This window comes from Acanthopagrus latus, chromosome 1 (assembly GCF_904848185.1).
Source record: "Acanthopagrus latus isolate v.2019 chromosome 1, fAcaLat1.1, whole genome shotgun sequence".
Classification (NCBI taxonomy): Eukaryota; Metazoa; Chordata; class Actinopteri; order Spariformes; family Sparidae; genus Acanthopagrus; species Acanthopagrus latus.
The window spans coordinates 18,011,386-18,024,386 of record NC_051039.1 but is presented as its reverse complement, the minus strand read 5'-3'; the positions used below and the strand labels follow the sequence as shown (position 1 = coordinate 18,024,386).

The 13,001-nt window shown below is 43.3% G+C and overlaps 1 protein-coding gene across 5 annotated transcripts in view; it reads left to right on the top strand.

The window, feature by feature from the left end:
- The window catches only part of tnrc6c2 (trinucleotide repeat containing adaptor 6C2), a 132,351-nt gene that overhangs the window by 77,718 nt on the left and 41,632 nt on the right, over window positions 1-13,001 (top strand). For 3 of the 5 annotated variants that reach the window (XM_037094695.1, XM_037094686.1, XM_037094716.1), the window contains exons 1-3: window positions 440-1,258; window positions 11,819-11,919; window positions 12,218-12,239. In XM_037094695.1, the coding sequence (XP_036950590.1) occupies window positions 11,857-11,919; window positions 12,218-12,239 (85 nt within the window). In that variant the 5' untranslated portion in view covers window positions 440-1,258; window positions 11,819-11,856. Of the gene's footprint in view, window positions 1-433; window positions 1,259-11,818; window positions 11,920-12,217; window positions 12,240-13,001 lie in introns of those variants that run through there. The other 2 variants (XM_037094669.1, XM_037094679.1) reach the window with 2 other exon arrangements.

Below are 13,001 nucleotides of genomic sequence, written 5' to 3'. Positions count from 1 at the left end.
TTATTTTTGCCATCAGAGGTCAATGCAACATGCAATGCAATATATATATATATATGACCACCTTAAATTGTTTTGGCACTGGCTAGTCTCAATGATAGAACAGCGATTAATTCTATACTCTGTAGCCTTTGTAACAGCTTTTTTTCTTTGACAACCTAACAGTATGGTTTATGTTTCGCTGTCTTTACAGTATCATCTATCCCAAAACCTGTAACAGCCAAACATGTGTTTCTTTTTGAAGCACCAAGTATTTGCTGCATGCTTCAGCCAATTACCCTGGAAAAAGAGCTCCAGCCTGAACACCCTCTGAGGAGGCTTGGACAACAGAACGAGGGTGAGGGGCGGGCCTGAGGGCGGTGGGCGGAGTCAGCGTCTGCTGCTGTGGTTGGTCGGGAGTGACGTACCTGGAGACACTTCCTGGTCCGTGCGCTCTCTGGGAGGAGGAGAGGGAGACTGCGGTGTTGTTAGTTTGAACAAAATGGCTGCGAGACCACTGTCAACGAGAGCTCACTGAACGCCTACCATGACTGTCCGCTCCGCTGTCTGGATCCACACAGAATGTATTTCCCCGGAGTCGTTTCTCACTTTGCATTCGCGGTAGCCAGCCCGTCGCTAGTCGTCCAGCTGGCGACCTAAACAAAACAAACAAACAGAAAAAAACCCATTTATTTTGCACTTTAAAACAAGTTGGCTGGCCTGGCCGTCTTGTCTCTAATACGCGAGAACTCATCGGCGATTGTTTTTAGCGAAAACTGCCCGTTTTCTCTCCTGACGGTCGACGACGTACAACGCCAACCGGCGCCATCGTTAGCTTACATATTTTAGCTGCTTTTAAAAGTCATTTTATTCGTGTTCGGTTTTTTCTCGTTTTTTCTTGTTTTTGTTGTTAGTGGTGCTTCATTCGCCTCCCCGCCCCCCATTATATCGTGACGTTTTAACAAACTGTTTATTCGACGAGTGTAATTTTACAGCATATTTTTTTTATGCTTCTTTCGGCTCAAAGCATTTAATTACCATACTTGCTGTGTGTGTGTATCTGGCTGAGTAGCCGTTGTTTACCTCGGTATCTTGTCACAGAGCTGCTTCAGCGGCAGTCGGCTTATCTGCCAGGTCTGATTTTAACTGCGACTGAAATCTCTGCTCCATCTCTTTACGGGTAACTTTAGAAAAAAAAACATCGGAGAATGATTTTCTGCATGTTTTTTTCTGCCATGCACCAACTCTTCACTGAAAGCTGCCAAAGCTGTGTTAACGCAAGGTGAGTGTTAAATCAGTAGCGTGCTTTTTTCTCTTTTGATACATTCATGAATGTCATTGCTGTGATCTGTGTTTTGGAAAAGAGTAAGAGGAAAGTGGACCGAAGCTAGCTGTGATGTCGAATAAATGAGCAAAATGCCTAAAAACGTTGTAACATTATGTTTAATAGCATCGACTTATGTCTCTGGGATGTATCTATGTAAGCAAAACCAAGCTCCATATTACCCATTTACGATTATCTGTGCTCGTTTGTAATGCCACAATGTTTATATTCATGTCCACAGAAACGATTCAAATAGCCAAACACATTTGTCGGGGTGCTGAGCACCCAAACACCCAAAGGATTTGTGAGGGGAGTCCCCTGCAAAATTAGAAACCTGTTTTATGTGATGCTTGATTGGTTGATTTCATCGAGGCAATCTCCCATGTGCTACCTTCAGGCATTCATCATAAGGTTGAATTTGATCTGTGTTTATCTGAATGGGCTTGCTGTTGAAAATGTTGGGAACTTTAGTGTTATATCATCGCTCCTTCATGATTGGCTGAGTGGACTGGAACACACTCTGTACATGTGAGCGTGTAGTGGGATTGTTTCTCGAACCACTGCCTTCCCTTTTCCAATGTTTTTCGTTGTTTTAAGACAGTGGTGTGCCAATAGACCTATCTGTCGGTGGGTTAGTGACAGGGTAGAACTGTATGTTGAAAGCATAGCTATACTTTTGTTGGATGTTTTGTTTTCTGACTGTAGTTCGCAATGTGACGGAGGCGGATTCTTACATTTATCCAAATTTTTCAGTCGACACTCCTCTTAAGTCTTTGGTTTATTCTGGAGCTGTATCACATCACATATCTTGCACACTGATGTACATTCCTATACACTAATTCCAAGTACATTATTAAACATAGCCGTTCTGTCTCCCGTCGCTGCTTTCCTCCACCCCCCGGCTCGACGAGTAAGCCCGGGATTCTGATTGAACTGTCGCCTTCCATTGCATCTCCCCCTTCCTGCATCTTGTCCCCAGGCACTGGAGTATAGCTTTTAATATCTCCTCCATGTCTTAATTGAAGTACATAATTTCCCGTTCAATTTCAAACCCCCTTTTTCCTTCCCCCCCTCTCTGACATCTCTGTCACCACTGTCTTATCTCTATCGTCACACACCAGTGAGGTGATGAAATGAAAAATGCGCGTGAGCGGCAATGGCACACACATATGTGCACATTTGCAGTCAGATGGAGAGACTGTTCAAGAAATTATTTGTACGGTGTACGGTACATACACATTCGTGTGTGTACCTGTGGTACATCTTTGAATGTTGGCGCACATGTTATGTGTTGATGTTGTATGTTAGAGTCTGAATAAGCCAGTGAAAACACGCGTGGGGATGCCTGTCGTTTTTGCCATGGGAGTGTTTGTGACCATTTTTATTGAGCTCAAAGCCCTGGCAGTTGGTTAATTCCTTGCAGTTGTTAATCAGGTCGCGAGCAGCCTCCTGCAAGCCCTAGACAGCCCAGCTGACTCACAGATGCACACACACAGAGCCCTCTTCTTACCCGGGGTCAAGGGTCCTCCCGTATGCACGCCCATCTTTCCACAAGGCTGAAGAGCACACAGTAAGGGGGTAGGTTGTGAAAAGATGTTGCAGGGGCCTGCTGGTGTGTATGTGAAACCAGTGAATAGGGAGAAAGTAAAGATCTAAAACCTTGTAAGAGGAGGAAGACACAATACTGCTAGTCTTCTTAAATACCTTACAGTTAGGCTTACCCTTCCCAGACACAGCTGCACCATAGCTACCACTGTGGCCGCAGCAGGTGGCTCATCTGGAGGGCACAGAAGCAAAATGGGGGTGTCTATGAGCATTAAGTTACCCATGAAACAAGAAATGGCATACAGTGACATTGTAAGCCTTGCTATTCCTTTTTTTAAAAATATTCTTACAAATGTTCAGTCTAATAAGTATAAAAGTAAAGGAAATACTTGTCTCTATCATTTTTGGTTCCAAGAGAAAGCTCTGATAATCTACAGAGAACATGGTCAATCAAACCATGCCAACAACTGCAAATCTGGACACAAATTGCAGAACTCTAAATTATCTCAGCCTTGTTATGTATAATTGGTTTCTTCCCAGTGCGAAAAAGCCCAAAGTGAGAGATTCAGTCTCTCACTGGGGCCCAGACTCAATGAATTGTATTACTACTTTTGCCATTTTGGCAGTGCTCTAGCAGGAAACCCATAACCCATGTTGGCTCTGCATCCAACCAGGCTGTAGGCTGTTGGCATCAAGACATTGTTTTGATTTGATTGTATTGTAACAAAGCCATGAGGACAAACCCTGGCAGCAACTCCCATCTGCAGCCCCTTATCAGAGAATAGGCAGGGTCATTTGTTTAAAAGGAAACCCAAAGCTCACTTCCCCTTGTCTGACCCTTTACAGACAAAACACAAGCACTAGTCCGGTCCCCAGGTTGCTGTCATTAGCCTGGTTTACAAATGTAACATGTCCTGTGTCACTGCATCCCACATGGACATTGTTTTGGTTCTTCTGTTTTGAATTTATTTCTGTTCAGCAGTAAATCTTGAGATTTCAACCAAACAAAAAGTTACTTTTATCCCGCGTCAGACGTTTTCTGTTTGCCCCAGGAAATCCCACTTAGTCGTGCTTTTGAAAAGTGGCTTGTGTTTTCTATCCCTTTCCCCCCGACATTGACCTTAGCCCAGGCCTGACCATGGTAGTTACTGAGCCCGTGATTATGAGGCTTTTCAAACAACTGGCACAGTTCTCCCGATAGATAACACGCTTAACACTGCCGCAGGGTGCTGCACCAGTAGGGAGGCGTTGACAGTAGAATCAGCTGGATTCAATCAGAGGCTGCCAAAAGCCATTACCCTCTTCCTCTCCTCTGTGGACGGCTATCTAGAAGGTTTATGTGGCAGTGTGGCAGCAAGGACTTGCCAGACAGTTGTGTTTGGTGAGGCCATTGTACTAAATCAGGAGTGTTTATGTATTTGTTTTAGAGCTAGCATGGGGGGAGTGTGGTGTATGTTGACCATGTTGAGAGTAGTAGAGATAGGTAACCAGGAAGGCAGGTAATTAATTGAAAACAAACGTAACAATCAGTCACTTTTACTTTCAACTGGCCGGACAGACTTCAATACTCATAAGGTGACTGTCAGAGGTGTGTAGTGATTTTATTTGTTTAGGTTTATGACTTTAGTGTATAAGATTGGTCAAGTCTACATTAAATAAGGGCTCAAGAAAACCAGTGTTCCAGTTGAGGTAACAGGGTCTACATGATTCACCACAGGTCTGACACTGATCCGCTTTGCTATGTGAAACTGATCTCATGTTATGATACTCATAATCTTATCTTGTAGTGCTCCAAGCTGTAAATTCAACATTTCCTGATTGCAAATTTGTAAGCGGGTAAACTGCTCTCAGTTTTTATATGTTTCCATACATAAAGTTTTGGTCCTGTTTGAATGGCAGCCACCAGGTATAAGCTTTGTTACCCATGGTCCTCCAGTTCTTTATTACAGCGCTTATGCTTGTTGGAGGTATACGATTGTTGTAACCGAAGAGTCCTATGGGTGTTGAGGGGGGAGTTAGGGCTCCATGTGACCCCCTCCTTCTTGTCCATCTTGTGTGCCAGTAGAGGGGGCAGGGGCTTAGGGGGCCCCACCAGGGGTAAGCCAGCCCGGGATGGAAGCAGGAGGGTGGGGGAGGCGAAGCTCAAACCGGCGAGCTGCTGCCTGTGAGTCTTGGCAGGGGTCCAGGGGAATGTTCAATGTGCCGAGTTTCAGTGGGGGGGCCTCCTTTCCTCCCTCTGCTCTATGTCGGCTAATTGGAGAGACGTGAAGAGAAGGAGAGGGGCATCACATGGAACCTGACAGAGAATATGCAGGACATCCAACCCTACAGTGTTCCCCCTTTCCTACTCTAAACCAGCATTAGACAGCCGTACTCATTATGTAAAAGGACTTAGGCCCTACAGCACTTCCAAAGCTTTCAGTTGAGGCTATGTAAATAGCACTAGTATGCACTGCCCAGTCCCTATGCTAGGGCCATGGCTTAACCTAGTCAGCTCAGGTCACTTGTTTTCTGTGCGGACTGTTTTGTCGCCTAATATCAACTTGAGTGCAGTCAGTGAAGTTCAAGTGTTTACTTTTACTGTGTGTGGATTTTGTTAGTGAACTGACTTTGATGAGGCGGAACTGCTGAAAATGATCAACAGAACATTTCTTGTGATGTTTGAGTTATGACCCAGTTGAATTACAAAATAGAATTTCTCATGGGCAGATTAAGTTTTAACAACAGAGTTTGGCAGAGCCTGATTTATATTAATTAAGGCTCTGTGTATCTGAGGATAGCTAAGAATTGGGGCAAGTAAGCTGTTAGCAAAACACATCACATTGTGACTTCTGATGTTTTGATACTGAAATGGCTGTAGTAATGTTGTAGTATTCTCAGCATGTATCAAGAACTATGTTATGGTTGTTGTTAAGGAGCTCTGCGGCCTTTAATATACCTTATTGAAGGTATAAGGTGACAGATGGTTATTCTCAATAGTTGAATAAAACAAAACTAGCTCTGTTTGTTTTACTATAATGTAGATAGAAACCAGTTCATGCTACCCTTCAGCGTCTCTGCTTTTACCAGTCTTCTTCTGTCTTTCTTAGATCTGCACGAATTTTGTCCCCAAAACTAATCACAACATTTATTTTTCTGTCTCTCTTAGGGTATATGTCATTGCTTTCGCTGTTGGCTAGGCAATTGTTGACTGACATTTTGTGTGGCGGACTATGTCAAAGTATCCTTCACAGGAGTAAAGCCAAGCTGCTTTGCTTATTTGTCCTAGCATGCAACCTGTGTGTAGGTATGTGTCCTTTGATTTTGTTTGACTCTTCTGGTCTTGACAGTTGGATGGATGCTGTGCAGCAATTAAACAAGTTAGAGACCACTCTCAGATCCTACTTATGTCTAACTCCTCCCAAACATCCGTTAAGGGATGTACAAAAGCACAGAACAGTTGCATTGAGTTCTGAGCACCATTTCCTGAACAACAAAATGCCATCAACACATTTTTCATCTTTTTTTTCTTGCCTTACAAATGCCTTCTGTGGCTGTGGCATAAAGCCTAAGTAATGACTGCCAGTCTACATTTAGAGGTGCTCTTTGTTGGCCTATGGTATAAAGATTGAGGTGCTCCTGCTTAAGGTTAATCATCAGAGGCTATCTATTATTTTAATGCAAATAGAACTTCTGAACTACCCAGACCTTCAGACAGGGATTCACCTCACAGACTATTAGCTGCCAGGCTCCCACACACATTAAAACAAATGGGCAAAATCTGCAGGCATATGCAGAAAATGCACAACCACATATTCTCATGAACACAAAGCATTCACAAGCAAAGACAAACACACACACCAACACACTCGACTTGACAGCTTCTTCTTGAATTCAATAAGCTTTAGCTGTGGTGCTGGCAGGGAGCAGGCCTGCTTGGTCTTGTGCATTGTGCTGTTTTCCTATTTAATGAGCTGCCATCGTGTTAAAGTTTCATATCGACTTGGCAGAGGAAGGAGCCAAGACACTGAGAGCTAATTTTCTGGAGGCAAACCTCAAAGCTGTTATTTATAGCTAGAGTCTGACTCGCATGCTATCTGATTCGTAGACTTTCCTTCTCCACCTTGCGTCCCCCTTCATCGCAGCTCTCGTCCCAACTGTTCACCCTCAGTCTCTGGTCCCCCCCGCCGTCTACCTCTTCCAACAACCATGAATATTTCTGACACAGTTCATGGAGCAAGTCCAGTCTCATAGCTATAAAGTGTGCTGTGTATTTTCACAAGCCACTCTCTCCACCTGCCCTAAGCAAAGCTGGTATGCACAGAATGCTTGCAAGCTCAGCGGCCAGAGAGACTGTTAGTGTGACAGAGCCATGGAAACACGCACCAACAGCAACATTGTTATTACTGCTTATCAACTGTGGAATTTACAGGCTTGTTTTCCTCGTGCCGTTCAGGTCGAGTAAACACAGGCGTAAGCCCACAGACATTTGTGAAGAGCAGTCAGTCTGTAGCAGGATTTGAGGAAATGTTCCCCAGGTGAGGGCTGTCCATGATAATATTCCATGTAATAATGCTTGAGAGCTCTGTGGCTCCTCTAATGCCACAGGAATGGGTGCCTTGCTGTATGGTGATGTTGGCCAAGAGTGAAATTTACCACATTCTGTTGCCACAACCTTACCATATTACTGTTTTTGCAGAGAGAGGAAAGTCCTCTTCTTCTTTCTCCTCCCTCCTCCTTTGTGATTGGTGTGTTGTGTCTGCGGTTGATCCGACAGTCGTTCAGAACACGTGAAGCTGCATGTTTTCCTTGCAGCTCGTTCCCTTTCGAGTTTCTGTTTCGTTGTTTCCCTCCTTTTGTCTTTACATGCACGTTCTACTCCCCTTCTCCTTATTCAGTCACCCTTGCACCCCCCCCCCCCCCCCCCCATTTTCTCTGTGCATTTCTATATACAAGCGATCAAGGTGCATGGATATTTCAGTGCCTCTCTCTCCCATTCGCTGTCTCTCCGTGTCTGTTAGCCTCAATAGTGCTCCTATCATTTTTTTTTCCAACTCCCCCATTTATCCAGTGAGGATTCTTTCTGTCTTTCCCCGCTTCCAGTGTAGTCTCTCTTCTTTCTCTCCGTGCCCTGTCTGGTTCTCCGGCGGCTGTCGTTCTTAATTGGTGTTTCTCCGCGTCTGCTTTCATCCTCTGCTTGTTTTTTCCTTTCCTCTCATCCCCCCCATCCTCATCTTTCCTTCTCCTCCTCCCACCTCCCTCTCCTCTGCATCCCTGGCGGAAAAAGACAGGCATCAGACAGGCTGCCTCCTGCCTGTGCACATCAAGCTTCCCTGTGAGTGTCTGTGTGTCTGGATTTATGTGTTGTGAGTTTTCTAGCCCTTTTCATTCCTGTATGGTATATTTCTGTTGTCATGACTCCCTCTCTATAGCTTAGCCCTATAGTCTCAGGATATGCAGCACAGGAAGAGAGGATACTGCCCCATTTTGCAATTTTTCAGTGGCCCCAGTTTGCTGAGACTTGGGATGTTTTCCTACTCAACCTTGTATTCATAAATGGAGCCACTAAGTCAATGTAGGATCACCGGATAGGTTAAGCTTTAAGATGGAAGAAGGCAGAAAAACTGAGTCACTCATATGCTGTATTTCCTGTAGAATTCCTTTTTAAATGTGAGGGGTTAGTTTTTTATTTTTGCTGTCCAGACCCTTGCTTCTCTTTGTGCCTATTCTAGCTTCGGGTCCAGTATAGATTTGCGTGAATGTTGTATTACTGGGAGTTGGATGAGAACATGAATGTAATATCTTCGATATCTGTTCATCTAATACGAAAGGTGCTATAACCTAGTTTAGCTAGAACTGGTGGAAAAAGGTGGTGTAGCCCTGCCAGTCCATTCTAATAATGTAAAGCCATTTCATTGTTATCTGTGCATATAAAACATGTATAGAAGTGACATAGTTGTGATCGTTCACATTGAATATCATCGTCTGCCTGCTTTGTGCATATTTATAACTTTCATACAACATGTGAATAAAAGGAAGCATCATTTTTTTTTTGTAAACATATTTTTTTCTTTTTATGGCTAGCCATTAGCCAATAGGGCAAGGGTTAAATAATCACTGGCTCAGTTGCTGGCTGCATTATGCCAGCAAAGTTGATCTAAGCCCCTTTAATATTGGAGGAGACTGAATGACACATTGCGGCCATGTAGGTCGGTAACCTCAAAACAGGACATAGTTTGCCTAATTGCAGTGTCATACTGCCAGCGAGGGTAAACCTGATGCTGGGAGGCAGCACAGAGACACCACAGGGTCAGTGCTGAGGAGGTGCTGGTGTCAGCAGTACTCAGTGAGAGAGGGAGAGAGACAAGGAGAGGCAGGTAAGTGTATATGTGGGAGCAACAGAGGTCAGGAGGGAAGCTAACTTTGGCAGTATCTACGTCAGCTCAAAAGACAACTGTCAACTCGCTCACATTTCACGTAACAAATGTTCTATCAGGTTGCCTCCAACATTACAGTACCAAAAAAATGTTTAACTGCAGGTTTTCAATTAAATTAGATTTGTACTCCCATTTTGGATTTCCCCAGCCTTGTCTTGTTATTGTAGATCTCTTTTTGTATAACTATTATATACTATTAATACATTCAATGCTATCAGATGTGAATATTGCATGGTTTTACACATGTGTTATTGAAAAAGTGTCAAAGCATCAGATTACATGGTCAGCCCTAGTAGAGCAGCTATGTCTTGAGCGAAAGAAAAATCCTGCACACAGCTGGTTTTCCCCCTTTGCTTTGCTTGCATGCTGCTGCTGTCTTCCCAGCACCATCTCTTCCTATCCTCTGTTTCCTTTTTCTTGGTATTTTAGCGTTGAGTAGGTTTAGGAAGAAGTTCATTGCAGTTGGTAGCTATATGTTACAATCATGCTAGATGGCTCGGGGGAGGCTTGACGGGCTCAAATAGCGGAAAAGAATGACTGACAAATAAACTACTCCACATATACTGCATATACGGCATATAATTATCTGAATGCTCTCAAGCACCCACACTTATTTATCACCTGAGGGTTGCTTTCCCCTAGCTGCTGAGATAGCACAATGACACACACACAGACTCCTTAATATGAAAAATAGGACTGTGTGAATGCAAGGGGGAGGGAAGGAGGGAGAGAGAGGGAGTATTAGAGAGCAATGATGAGCGGAACTGGGAATGAAGAAGAGAAAATCCACATATAGGAGAACAACATGATGTAGAAATTTCTCCTTTCTTTCATTTTAGCCTGCTGCCTTGGCCACCAGTCTGGCAGTTCTTCCAAGCATTTGGCTCTTAACTAACTGTTGACAGCAGTTTTTAATGACTCTCTTCCTCCATCTCTCTCTCTTTCTCTGCCCATCAGTAAGTCTCTCTAACCCTTGTCTACTTTCCGTCTCTCTCATACTGTCATAGAGATATTACCACACCATCAGACAGTCTCTGTGAGGCTGCTCCTGTCTGTTTGATTGACAGCCCCCTCCCCCTGCCAGTGGGCAGCACAGCGGGGGGGCGGGCCTTGCATTAATCTGCTGTTATTAGCGTTATGATTCATTCATACTCCCAGATTTTTGATTCATATCCAAGGCCCTGTGTAGGCACATTTTACATGTTGTGTTCGGTTTACTTGTTAGGGACAGTACACATTAATCAACATTTTTAAGTTATCCAACTAAGGGTTTGATCTTTGAATGGTTAAAAAAATATTAAAACATGTCCACTACATTTCTCGAAGCCAAAGGGTAATGCCTTGAAGTCTTTTGTTGTTTTCTTGAAATCCAAAGATACTCACTTCAGTGTGAAGCAAATGTTTGTTTTTGTAACATCTTGCATGCATGAGTGAACCATCGTTGTTGACATTAGTAGGTGATGCTAATATATTTTTATTAGTGTCACTTTGGTGCTAATTGTGTATTTCTGGTACTCTAGAGAGTGGCAAAGTTTTGTTGACTACTTGTCTAGTCAAGTCGAGCACATCCCTAGTGTGTATACATGTACTTTTATCAGGATGACCAGCAGAAAACAAAGGGCCTTTATTTTGGACTGACATAGAGATGATTGAATGTCTTTCCACATTTTAGAGAGTTCCATCATTGATTTGACATGACATGGTGCTGTATTATAGATTAGTTTCCATTGCACTTAGTGAAGACTAAATACACTCACATTCTGCCCCCATGGCCCAACTCATGCTTCTAATAGTTTCCAGGAGCTGTCACTAAAGCTGAGCCAAAGGAAATACAGACTGAACTGAAACACTTTGCTAGCTTGAGGGCCAGGGAAACTATCTAGCTAGGTTGACTCTCGCCCACTGGAAACGGATCTTTTTTTAATAAAGCTTTATGTCTTACTCTGTGAGTCTGTTGGCCTTTGCGTTGACTTCCTTTCTGTCCTTTTTAATCCCTTTCCTTTCTACTTTTATGCTGTTTCCTGCTGTCTATTAACTGGCCTTCAGTCTTAATGTTGACTCTCTTTCTCTTTCTCTTTTTCTCTCTCACATTAGTAAATGTTCCTTTTTTTTCTTTCATTTCTTTTTTCATTTTTCCTTTTTCCCCTTTTTGCACACACCCACCACCCCCACCCCTTCCTCTTTTCCTTTTCAGTTTTGACCATAAGGGAAAGTGTTCCTCAGAACTGCCTGATGTGATTTATATTTGAAGTGATGATTGTGGATGGAAGAGGTTTTCCAGACACTGAGTGCACTTTGGCTCTGACATACACATGGATCAAAAGGAAGGGGTCGAGAGTTTATGTGCACATTGTGCGAGTGTCTGTTTGCGAACCTTATTGTGCACATTCTTTGATGCACTATTTTTGGTGGACAAGATGAATATGCCTCGGTAGTGTGTGATGCACAGGGATCCACATACTTGAAAAAAAGTGAAGGACATGTAAGAATTTAGGCTGGATCCTAGTTCTTTTCTCTAATGCTTCACTCATTACTCTTTTCCTTTGTTGTTGGACAGCTGAGAGAAGCTAGCAACAGAAGAAAGAGAACCATTTGATGGAAGAAAAGAAAAAGAAAAAACAAGAAGAAAAGACCAAGACGGACGTCGCGCAGAAAAAGGTGAAAATGAGGCACATGTTCACCCAACTTGCCTATTAAAGAAGCCGTGCATAGCTTTTTTGTGTCTGCTAGCATCAGTAAAGTTGGCACTGTGAGCGTGAGCGATACAAAAGACCTTCAATCTTTTCTAATCAATGGTTTTAAGTGAAATCAATAGCTTTGGCTGATTTCTATGCAGAAAACTTCTGGTAAACTAACAACTAACTCAAGTTCTCATTAAATGATTGAATGATTGTTAAACATCAACCTCCCTGTAGTACGTTTCTAAGTTCTTTTCTCTCTCTCCTCCTTCCTGCAGGCTGCTGATCAGAAACCCAAAGGTGAGTGTCATGATCAAGTAAACTGCACCCCCTCATCTGCCTCATTTTCCAAAACTGCATTCCAACTGCTGATTATACATTAATCAGCTCTGATTAACGCACGCTGACCCAGAAAAGGCATACACACACGCACATATTATACACGCATTATACACACACAGCATTTTGCGTTCTTGTACCCAGATGGACACACACAGTTTGCACATGCATGCACAATTGTGCCGTTTTACTCTCTGTTTCTCAGACATACACACATGCGTACGCAGGCTGCAGAGCGAATACTGTGGAGTGTAATGCAGAGTGATGCAGAGTGACGCTCAGTGTGCCCGCAGCACCAGGCAGTGAAGCATGAGGGCACCCAGACAGCACACTGAGTGTGGTGTGGGCAGGGGGATGGGGGATTGAGTAAGGGAGGGTAGTACTGAAAGAACAGTGTCCTCACGTGCCCCTGGTGTTCTCTAAAGATGCCCAATTAGATTTTATCTTTGTATTGCTGGAAAATGTGTTTCGGTTTCCTTTTGAAATATCAACAAAATACCTGGCAGTGCATCTGTTGCTCATAGTTATCTCAGTGACAGACATGTGAAATGTTGAGGCAAGAGATTTACAAACATCTGTCTAATCATTTAAATTAACTCTTTTTGTTTAAGAATAGATTCAGACTTTAGAGTCAGGTCTGAAGTTTACGTTTAGTGGCATGATTAAGGGAGTTAAAATCTACAGCAATTAATAAAAAAAAATGAGTGTCAGTTTGAGCCAGTG